Source organism: Aristolochia californica, unplaced genomic scaffold, assembly GCF_029961685.1.
Source record: "Aristolochia californica isolate CCGP_79_NKW_82.1479 unplaced genomic scaffold, dmAriCali1.0.hap1 SCAF_3, whole genome shotgun sequence".
Lineage (NCBI taxonomy): Eukaryota > Viridiplantae > Streptophyta > Magnoliopsida > Piperales > Aristolochiaceae > Aristolochia > Aristolochia californica.
This window is the reverse complement of record NW_027181992.1, coordinates 30,899,190-30,911,357: the sequence shown is the minus strand read 5'-3', so window position 1 is coordinate 30,911,357 and position 12,168 is coordinate 30,899,190. Positions and strand designations below refer to the sequence as shown.

Genomic DNA, 12,168 nt, shown 5'->3' with positions numbered 1-12,168 from the left:
CACTAATCTAAAATCAGAGATCAGATTCTCTCTCTTCCAAGGAGGTCCAAGGTGCAAGCTTCCTTCGAAAACTTGACTATTCTCAACCATAGGTCGTTCGAAAAATCCCAAGCCTCACCCAACGTCGCATTCCAATATGGAACCAAGAAGAGATCGTCGGGTGACTCGATCGATGGCAAGGGACCTTAAAAAATATGTCTCCATGGACCACCAGTGCCTCATATTTCCATGAAACACTTTTAAAGTTGAAAATTCTTACTAGGAAAATTTTGTAATAAGGCAATTTTTTTATGAAAAAATTAGATTTTACTACTATAACGCCTTGTTACTGTCTTTTTTTAGGAAGCATTGGAAAAATATTTCTAGTAAAAATATGTGTCGAGGGACTATTAGTGCCTCGTGTTTTCCAGGAATCATTTTTCTTGTTGAAAATTCATACCAAGAAATTTTTTGTGTAAGGATATTTTTCTTAAACAAATAACTTTTTACATCATTAAGACCTTGTTACTGCCTTTTTTTAGGAACTTTGAAATGTATTTATGTTATGCACGCAATAACATTGCTAAGTTATTTAGAGTCTAATTAATTGTTTTTCTTTACTTTACTTTATTTTATTTTAGTTAAAGAATTAGTAAGCCACATGGGTATTTTTATAATATTTTATCTTGAACCTTGTAAGGGTGAACCCTATTTAGGGGGTAAGAGTAATGAGAAAAGGAAGCATTGATTTAAGTTAAACAATGGTTTTGAGTTCTCCTCAATGAGCTCAGGGGTATACGTTTTCCTTAACGAACTTAGGGTTTTCAAGCTTCCCTTCGGCTTGATTTTTCGTTTTTCTCTTCTTCTTCCCTTACAAATCGGTGTTAGATCCGAGACCATAACAACTGATATCAGAGTTGCATAACATAGAGAATTTCAGCAATGGAGAGTTAAGAGAATTACTGATCAGAGGGCAAAATATGCACGCACAGGCACATGAAGAAAACGAGACAAGGTTCGCACAGATCATGCAATAGTTGTATCAAATCCCAATGATTAACCAGAAACTCAACAAACTCGAAAGGAATATTGTTGCCACAAAAAAGAAGTTTATACGATCTAAACTCAGCGAGCAAGAAAAATTCATAGCACGCAACGCTCTAGCAGACGCTATGTCGAACGGGAAGAAAGGCCATGAGCCAGAAAAATTCAATGAGCAAATATGCCGAGTATGGAAATCAACCTTCGGGGACACAAAAATTCCAAAATTGGAGGGGTATTCAAAAACCTCCTTCTCATGGGACGCAAAACGTCTCCCAGAATAGGAGAAGTAAAAAATCCGAGAGACCTTTGTCTCCGAAAATCTCAAAGTGGAGAAGCCCCAAAGTGGTGTTGTTGACCATCGGAAAAAGGTGAGGCTCCGTCAGAAAAAAAAGGTCCGGTGGGCTTTAGCTTCAGGACTCTCCCTCTCAACCCCGCCCTCGGCAGCCCACCAGAAAACATTCTTCAACACATTTTGGGGTAAGCTAATGAAACGCCCTCGATTTGTATGTCAAAGTGATTCTTCCATAGGGTTGATGGGGCTCAAATGGGCTGAGCAGCAGCAACACTGCTCGAATTTTGGGGATGGGGGTTTTCTGTTCCGTGAAGCAGAGCAACAGAGCAATTTTGATGGAATTTGGGTTTTTCTATTTGCAATTCGAGATGAAATTTTTTTGGGTGTGCTAGGAATGGTAGAAAATTTTCATTGGGTGATTTATTTTTCTGTTGATGAGAACAGCACTAGTACATCTGTTCTTTGTCAAATTGAAAACGTTGTGCTTAAATTTTCTGGTGATATGTATGCTGCTCAGCCATTGTTCATGTCATTTCTTCAACCAAGTGTGAGTTCAGGAAATGAGATGGTAGCAAACGTGGGAAAAACTGGAGAGACTGTTGGGTTGAACAGTCTAACGAATTTTCAACTAGCTGCTGCTATTGGAGTGCAGAAAGGGGCTCAAGTAGATAGACTGGTTTGAGCTAACCCAGAGGAGATAAGGAAAATGGAAGATGACGGGTAGTTGTTTGATAAAATGCCTGGAAGAAAGGTGGCGAACTGGATTTCTATGCTTAGCAGTTTTGGTTTTCATGAAATGGTGGAGAATATGCTGTGGGGGATGATTTTTATTACTGTTGTTCTTGGCGGAGACTGGACAGAGTATAAGTGCTGCAGTTTTGGACACTATTCCAGGTGAAAACAAAAAGGAGTCAAAGGGTGTGGACACTATTTCCGGTGAGCTTCAATACAAGAATGCCGAAGACAGTACACAGCTGGTAGATTGTGATATTATGGAGTCTTCCATGGTCACACCACAAAATGTATTTGCAGAAGTTAAGGCCAATGCTTGCAATGAATCGATTGTTGTAACTTCTCACACTAATGAAGTGCCCGATGATTCCTGTAATGTGCTTCCAAGCCATAACCAAAAGCCTTCAATAAATGGCATTGACAGAATTGAGGTGTCACAGGAAAATGAATCATCAATCCAAGTAGAAGGACCTTCAAATGTCGAGCCTGCTGCATTGGACACACAACTGGAATTATCTTCTGTACTATCTGCTGTCAAAATACATAATCTGGGTGCTGGCCAATGTGAGAAACTTGGACTGGCTTCGACGAGTGAAAACTGTGACTGCAGGGTGGCTGTTCTCACTACAGCATGGTATGCACATAACAGGCCACCTGAAGAGGCTCATGGGTTCTTCAACAAAATGATGTCTGTATTGCCAGTGCAGAAAACAGTGCAGCTGTGGCAGTGCAGAAAACAGTGCTTCAAATTGAGATGGGAGGTGCAAAGAAAATCTTACACTCTATTTCAATGGGAAGGCTTCAACTTGCCGAGGCTATGAATGCCAACTTCACTGCTGCTGCTACAGAAATTCACCAGAGCGCACTAATTGCTCTTCGTGAGTCCTCTCAGCCGAATTACAGCAATGTTGCTGCTACCAACTCTAGAGGCGACCAGGGCTTCCTAGAGGATATTGTTTATACATTATGTAAGAATGAGGAGACTGTGACAGTCCTGAGTTTAGAAGCAGCAGTGGCAAGGGGTGCAAAGCTCAAATATAGGACTTATGCAGCAAAATTATTTGTTGCAGTGGGCAATACATATAGTCCTGTGCAGGATGTTGCTGATTCTTGCCACACCTGGACAGCGATAAATGTAATCTGGGTTCTTGCTGCAGCCTCAGTTCTGGGTTTGGATAATAATGGATCCATAGAGGAAGCTGCTGGTTTTGCAGCATATGGGTTACGCAGAGCTTCACTAGAAATGTATGGACTGCTTCCAAATACTGAAAACGAAGCCTGTTGGGTGGCTGTTCTCAGTCGAGCAGGTCAGTCCCAGCATATGCCAGCTGACGAGGCTTTTGGGTTCTTCAAAAATATGAGGTCTGTAGGTGTTAATCTAGAGGGTGTTGCTGTTCTTTCAGTCCTCTCCACTTCTGCCCAGTTGAAGGACTCCGATAGTGGTCTGTGGATTCTTGACTTTGTTCATACAAACCATATTCCTATGAGTAGCAATTTAATAGTCACAGTGGTTGCCAGGTATGCCAAATATACAGCAATCAATGATGCTCATTCTATTTTTGATTGCAGGGACCAGCAAGTTCCACCAGCATTGAATGCTCACTTTGCTGGTTACTGCCAATTGGGAGGCCTTACCAATGCTCGCTCAATCTTTTCTCAAAGGGACAAGAAGAAAAACCTGATCTCTGCCTTGTATTGGAATTTTTGTGGAGCCATAGCAGCAATGTATGAACAGAAAAGTGAAGGATCACTGGATGAACTTGGGCAGCTAACCAGAACTAGGAATCCGCTCAATTTGGTTACTGAGGTTACCGAGGCCATGCTGCATTTTGCTAATGAGGCAGCCGTTGGGGCATATCACACAAGGGCTATAAATGTAGAAGTAGAAGTTACCAGAATGGAGTAGGTGATAGTTCCATTTGTCATTTGGTTGCTTAACCGTATTGGAGTGTGCTACAGCAAGTGATGCTGACGCTGATGAAAAAAAGAAAAAAAAAATTTGCTTCTTGGGTAGAATGCTCCAATTTTGTCGTCCAGAGGGCTGACATCGATACCGTGGATGGTACTGGGGACCAGGTGGAGACTTCGGCAAGCAGACCCTACCTTCGAGCTTGAGGACAAGCTCTTTCTCCAAGGGTGGGTGTAATGTTACACACGCAATAACATTGCTAAGTTATTTAGAGTCTAATTAATTATTTTTTTTTACTTTACTTTACTTTATTTTCTTTCAGTTAAAGAATTAATAGGTCACATGGCATTTTTGTAATATTTTATCTTGAACCTTATAAGGATAAACCCTATTTAAGGGGTAAGAGTAATGAGAAAAGGAAGTCTTGATTTAGAGTAAACAAGGGTTTTGTGTTCTCCTCAATGAGTTGTTTTCAAGCTTCCCTTTGGCATGATTTTCGTCTTTCTCTTCTTCTTCCCTACGAATCGTTGTGTTAGATCCAGGACTGTAACAATTTCTAGTAAAAATACGTCTCCAGGGTCCATTAGTGCCTCATGTTTCTTGGAAACACTATTCAAGCAAAAAATTGTTACCCGAAAATTTTTGTTGTTAAGCAATTTTTGGCTGAAACAATTTACTTTTTTACAACTCTAAGGACTTGTTAGTGCCTTTATTTAGGAGACATTGGAACACTATTTCTATTAAAAATACATCTCCATGGAATGTTTCCAAGAAACACTTTTTAAGCTAAACATTGTTACTAGGATAATTTTGAGGTAAGACTTTTTTTGCTAAAACAAATTACTTTCTATAGTCACAAGGTCTTATTAGTGCATTTTTAAGGAAATGTTCAAAAATTATTTTTAGTAAAAATACATCGTGAGGGACCAGTAGTGCCTCATTTTTTATAAAAAAAAAAACTTTTCTAGTTGAAATTTGTTACCACAAAACTATTGTGGTAAAGCAATTTTTGTTGAAACAATTTACTTTCTGCAATTATATGTCCTTGTTAGTGCATTTTTTAAGGAAATGTTGGAAAAGTATTTCATGTAAATATACAACCCCTGGGATCATTACTCATGTTGACAATTCTTACCAGGAAATTTTGTGGTAAGGATATTGTTGGAAGATAGCCCCAAGCCCACACGACCAAGGAAAAGCCACATACTTAAGAATATTATAAGATGGGTCACACGACCAAGGAAGGCCCACAAGATGGGCTCAAGCACATAAGAAGTAGAACCCACCATGATTACCACGAACTGGCATCCTTATCACTTAAGTTGGAAGATCAAGAAGGACTCACAAAGACATCTTTATCTTATGGTCACGTCCTAGAAGAGTTATAGTTTGCGTTATGTTTCTATTTTACCTATATTCAGTTATTTAATTATTCTAGGATTTATCTTTAAGTGTTAGAGTTTGTGTGTAATTGGGACAAAGGTAATTTTATTGTAATTGGACTCTACTACTTTCCTCTATTCTAAATAGAGGTTAATGTACTTTGATTATAATAAGTTAATGAGGTCAATGAAGTATTTCTCTATTCCATAAATTCAACATGGGATAAGAGCAAGTTCTATGAGTTGACTTGGTTAACCCACAGTGATAACGAGATCTTTTTCTCTAAACCCTAAACCCTAAGTCTAGGTTCTTAGTTATTGTTTTTGCAGTCCCTTCAGCCGTAGTTTTCTTTGCATTTTTCACATCTATACTGAGATTTTCATATTGCAAATTATATATTGAAGGAAAGATATAGGAGTATACTTTTCAAGGAAAAACTGTTTTATCCAATCAGAGTTATCTAAAGAGAAATATTGATATTTGAATGAGCGAAGGTCAGATTACAAAAGAGGTTTGAGCAGCAATAGAAAGCTTTAGCTTTCGAGGTATTTTATGCTCTCAAGAACTAGACTTTATATGAATAAATATATATAAAAAAATATTTTAAGTCTTTTATTTTACCTATTTAAGAAATTTTTTATCTGATTTATCTATAAAGATAAATCTATATTTGAAATAGCAAAGGTCAAATTGCAAAAGAGGTTCAAGCAACAAAAAATCGCTTCAACTTCTGAGGTATTTTATGCTATCAAGAAAGAGACTTTATATGGAGAATTATATATCAAAAGAACTATATGTAAGTATATTTTCTTACCTATTCAACCAATTCTCGTTATGGTTTTTTAATAATGAGATATTGATCTGGGAAGATTTAATGGTCATGGTGAAAAATGGAGAAACAATACTTAGTTAGGCCAGATGACAGAGACTGAAATCTATCATATTATTTATCTTCTGATAATTATATTTTATGAAGAGATGTTATAATTTGATGAAAGGTATTTAAGTATAGTTCCATAAGGAGAAAATTTATGTCAATCTGATCTATATTTAAAGATTTATTTGCATTGGAATAATTAAAGGTCATGCTGGTATTCTATTGTATTGAAAAATCCGAATTTATGCCCTTTGTTTTGCGTCACTGTTTGAGTTAATATATCAGGAAAATATCTCACTTCTCCCCAGTTTAAGGGCATATTACTATATCTTTATTATATGGGCTTATTGCTGCATCTAAGATATTTGGTTCAAGCTGGGATCACTGCCATTACCTCCCAGCTTGAGGGGGAGAAGAAGAAGAAGTACAAGAAAGAGGTATTTTATTCCAGTTGTTGTGGATAAGTTTATGTGACCAAAATATTCATGACATGGGGAGCACAAAAGATGAAGCTTGTGCATCTAAGAAAAATATTTATTTCAGATTATGAATATTTCATGGGTCCTTCTACAAGGTTTATTATATTGGTTTGTGTTATATGTGTTGGAAGATGGTCATGTTACAATACAATTTCTGCTATTATGTCTCCTTAGATGAGGCATTATTATCGAAGAAGAGGTGGTGTCAGTACCTTTTCTCATACTATAATTTATTTCACTCTAAAAAATATCACCGTTGGGATACCATGAGAGTTGGTTCCCGGATTGGGACACATGATAAATTGAACTCTCAAAAATATCATGGTTGGGATACCATGAGAGTCGGTGTATGAATTGGGACACCATTATAAATAAACCCACCACCCTCCCTACATCCCCCCCCCCCCCCCCCCCCCCCCCCCCCTCCCCGTAATAGCTTTTATTACTCCTACAAATTGAGAGTCGTTGTCCTGTGGAGGGACACGGTGGTGGACACTTCAGAGCAATGTTGACAGGCACACTACCTACAGAAGACGAAGTGTGCCCTACATCTAGTATTAGGAATGGAGTATGAGCAATGTCTTACCGGCTAGGACTGATTTTTATTCTCACTTATATTATGCCAGCAAGGCCTCATGGAAGGATGCAACAATGTGAGAGGGAGTGTTGGAAGATGTGCCTTTTTATATAAAAAGATTATATACATCATTTGCAGCAAGTTGGGAGTTCATATTGTTCTCTCACCCCCAGCTTGAGGGGGAGGGTTGGAAGATAGCCCCAAGCCCACACGACCAAGGAAGACCCACAAGATGGGCCCAAGCACATATGAAGTAGGACCCACCATGATTACCACGAGCTGGCATCCTTACCACACAAGTTGAAAGATCAAGAAGGACTCATAAAGGCATCTTTATCTTATGGTCACGTCCTAGAAGAGTTATATTTTAAGTTATGTTTGTCTTTTACCCATATTGAGTTATTTAATTATGCTAGGACTTATCTTTAAGTGTTAGAGTTTGGGTGTAATTGGGACAAATGTAGTTTTATTGTAATTGGACTCTACTACCTTCCTCTATTATAAATAGAGGTTATTGTACTCAGATTATAATAAGTTAATGAGGTCAATGAAGTATTTCTCTCTTTCATAAATTCAACAGATATTTTTTAATGAACAAATTACTTTCTACAACCATAAAGACTTTTTGGTGCATTTTTTTTGGACACGCTGGAAATACATTTCTTTTAAAAATACGTCTCCAGGGACCATTAGTGCATCATTTTTCCTAGAAACACTTTTCAAGTTGAAAATTCTTACTAGAAATTTTTTGTAGAAACAAATTACTTTCTACAACTATATGACTTTGTTAGTACATTTTTTTCAAGAAACACAGGGAAAATATTTCTAGTAAAAATACGTCTCTATGAACCATTAAGTTTCCAGGAAAACACTTTTTAGATAGAAAATTCGTTCTAGGAAAACTTTGCTAAAACATATTACTTTATATAACTTTAAGGTTTTGTTAGTGATTTTTTTTAGGAAACGTTGGAAACATATTTCTAGTAAAAATACTTCTCCAAGGACCATTAGTGCCTGATATTTTTTAGAAACACTTTTTTACGTGAAAATTCTTACCAGGAATCATGTTTGGTAAAGCATCTTAGCTTAAACAAATTAATTTTTTCATATAGATGTACTTGTCAATGCATTTTTTTAGGAAACTTTGGAAATGTATTTCTACTAAAAATATGTCTCCATGGACCGCCAGTGCGTCGTATTTTCGTGAAACATTTTTCAAGCAGAAAATTCTTACCAGGAAAATTTTGTGATAAGGCAATTTTTGCTGAAAAAATTACATTTTACTACTATAAAGCCTTATTAATGCTTTTTTAAGGAAACTTTGGAAAAATATTCTATTAAAAATACTTGTCCAGGGACCATTAGTTCCTCATGTTTCCAAGAATAACTTTTCTCTTTGAAATTTCTTACCAGGAAAATTTTGGTGTAAGACAAATTTTTCGAAACAAATAACTTTATATATCCTTAAGGCCTTGTTACTGCCTTTTTTAGAAACCTTTGGAAATTTATTTCTAGTAAAAATACATCTCCATGGTCCATTAGTGCCTCATGTTTCTTGGAAAATTTCGTTGTAGAATAATTTTTTCTAAAACAAATTACTTTTAACAACTTCAAGGGCAAGTAAGTACATTTGTTTTCAGGAAATGTTGGAAAAGTATTTCTAGAAAAATTACATCTCTACGGACAATTAGTGCCTCATATTTCCTAGAAACACTTTTTTTGCTAAAAAATTCTTACTTGGAAATTTTTTAGGTAAGGCAATTTTTGTGAAAACAAATCATTTTCTACAACCATAAGGCCTTGTTAGCGCATTATTTTTTTTAAGAAAATATTCAAAAAGTATTTTTCTTAAAAATACATCTCGAGGGACCATTAGTGCATCATGTTTCCTGGAAAAACTTTTTGAGCTGAAAATTCTTACCAGGAAACTATTGTCATAAATCAATTTGTACTATAAGAAATTACTTTCTACAACAATAAGGCCTTGTTAGTGTATTTTTTATGAACGATGGAAAAGTATATGACCCTTGGGACTATTATTGCCATCATGTTTCCTAGAAACATTTTTCATGTTGAAAATCTTGCCAGGGAAATTTTGTGGTAAACATATTTTTTATGAAACAACTTACTTTCTACAACTATAAGGGCCTTGTTAGTGCATTTTTTTTGGAAATGCTGCAAATGTATTTTTTGTAAAAATACGTCTCCAATGACCATTAGTGCCTCATGTTTCCAGGAAACTCTTTTCAACCTGAAAATTCTTCCTAGAAATTTTTTGCTGCAACAAATTACTTTCTACAACTGTACGATCTTGTTATTGCATTTTTTAAGGAAATGATGGGAATATATTTTTAGTAAAAATACATCTCCAAGGACCATTAGTGCCTCATGTTTCCTGAAAAACACTTTTAAGACAGAAAATTCTTACTTGGAAAACTTTGTTGAAACAAATTATTTTCTATAACTATAATGTTTTGTTAGTGATTTTGTTTTTCTGGAAACATTGGCAAAGTATTTCTAGTAAAAAAACGTCTCCAAAGACTATTAGTGCCTCATGTTTTCTGGAAACGCTTTTCTACCTGAAAATTCTTACTAAGAATCTCTTTTGGTAAAGCAATTTTTTATGTTTCTAAAATTATAAGGCCTTGTTAGTGTATTTTTTTAGCAAACATTAGAAAAGCGTTTCTACTAAAAATACATCTCCATGGACCATCAATGCCTCATATTTCCTAGAAAAAAATTTCAAACTGAAAATTCTTACTAGGAAAAATTTGAAATAAGGTAATTTTTGTTGAAAAAATTACTTTTTACTACTATAAGACCTTGTTAATACTTTTTTATAAGAAACGTTTGAAAATTATTTCTAGTAAAAATACATGTCCAGGGACCATTATGGTATGCCCGGATCTAACACAGGGAGGAAGAAGATGAAGAATCAAGCTTTCGAAGGAAACTTGCACCTTAGGCCTCGTGAGAGAGAGAACCCGATCTCATTTACAACTAACTTAGACTAATGATCAATGCTTGGTTTCCTTCGTTCAACGACGTCCCTATAAAGGATTAGGACACACACTTACAAAGGCCAATGACTAAGCCATAGTTCTTTAAAGAAATTACAACAATACCACTTAATTGAGAAATCTAAAAATTACATAAGTTACCCTCTACGTCTACCAGCTACTCTAGATACTATGGAGTCCATAACATCACCCTCCTCCTGGAGAAAGAGCTTGTCCTCAAGCTCAAAGGTAGGTTTGCTTGCCCGTGCCGACGCCTCCATCCGTGCTCAAATATCAACCGCGGTATCTGTGACAGTCGTCTGGATGAGAAAACTGGAGCATCCAACCAGAGAAGCAAATTGTTGTTTAAATATATATATATATATTTTAATTAATTTATTATTATTATTATTTTTTTAGTTTTGGGGCCTGTGTGAAACTGCCCCTCACAACGGCCCCCCCATCGGCAAGTTGCACTGTCCACATTGATGAACCCCTTTAGTGTCATAAAACAGCAATGCCAATAGTATTGTAGCCAGGTAGTGGCAGAAGTGATGGAGCACCCTGACAGACCATGCGAGGGTCAATGTGACCAATAAAGGAGTACAACCGAGACTGATGGCCCTTTCATATTCATTTATGTCCTGTTGCAATATATCTTCCATCTTAGTAGCAGGACTAAGCAGGGGACTCACCTTGGATGTCTGCAATCCAGACCATGAGCAGAAAAATTACACAATGCCAATCATAGAGTGATCAACATCAGCACATGCGGAGGTAAGAGTTCCTGCAAGTGGTTCCAGTGCCACCCTAGATGTATAAGTACTAGATTCAGCACCACTGGAAACATACTTCCCTTTTTTATCACTCTGATTTAGGGCCTTGATGGCATGAAAATCGCCATTTGCATCCTCAATAAGCACCTTGGCTTGGCTGCCTTGATCCGTAATAAGAACCAAACTACCAAGAGAGTGGTAGAAGTCAGAGAGTAAAGATGCATTCTGCAGAACTGCGTGAAGCATTGAAGTGATTGGTTCTAAAATTTTGTCTTCCACATTTCAATTCAACATGCCATTGAAGTAGTCCTGTGCACTAGAAGATGACGAATCAAGGGTTGCAACAATAACAGGACATATTGCTGGGATTATATCAGCACTTACACATAAGTTTCCTCTGGGCTGCCAAACGATCCATCTGGCAGAGCAAATGACTCCAAAGCAGCAAATCGGAGCGCAGGCGACACTGGTTGGAAGATAGCAGCCTTCCAGACAGTCAACCCAACCAATAAAATCAGGAGATCGAGGTCTCGGGCCATGTCCGGCAATTCTGTATCCACCGTGCTTAATGCAACAGCAACAACAAGTTTTCTTTGCATCATTCTCGCCATTGCAATATCTTCAAGAATGGCACGTGAATGAAGAACATTGTTGCTGTGCTCAACTACAGTACTGTAATTTCTCACCTTCCCCTGTTCAATAAGACTTCTGAGCCTAGACATCCGGTACTCCCCCTTTCTGGTCGTCCTTGTATCAAACATAAGAGTTACAAATTGTTTGACCCCATAATCAACAGTATTCAGCTCCCACCAATCACCTAGAAGAGTATCCAAACTGAAGCACCTATATGCTGTCCAGGCACCCAGAATTTAAAGTTGTTCCCTTTAACAGTCATAAAAGTCATTCTCCACAGTAAACTCGCCACTATTTCCACAAAAACCAAACTACTAAGCCTAAAATCACCAAATTCAGCAGTGGTTGCAGGCTGTCTAGCAGCAAACTGTTCGGCACTGCCCTTTAATTCCTTTGGGTTTCCAATACACTGCAAACTTCCATCCACAATGATCCCCAGCCTATCACAAAGAACAGCTGCCTCTTCCATTGCATGTGTGGTGAGAATA

At 37.1% G+C, this 12,168-nt stretch overlaps 1 protein-coding gene across 1 annotated transcript; it reads right to left on the bottom strand.

Moving 5' to 3' along the window:
• Nucleotides 1–10,344: 10,344 nt before the first annotated feature.
• On the bottom strand, nt 10,345–11,900 carry LOC137959267 (uncharacterized). Its single transcript, XM_068806654.1, has 2 exons — nt 11,432–11,900; nt 10,345–11,363 (listed from the first exon to the last, which is right to left on the bottom strand). Exons 1-2 carry the CDS (start codon nt 11,806–11,808, stop codon nt 11,330–11,332), a joined length of 411 nt encoding a protein of 136 aa, XP_068662755.1. The 5' UTR covers nt 11,809–11,900; the 3' UTR covers nt 10,345–11,329.
• Between the last annotated feature and the right edge of the window lie 268 nt (nt 11,901–12,168).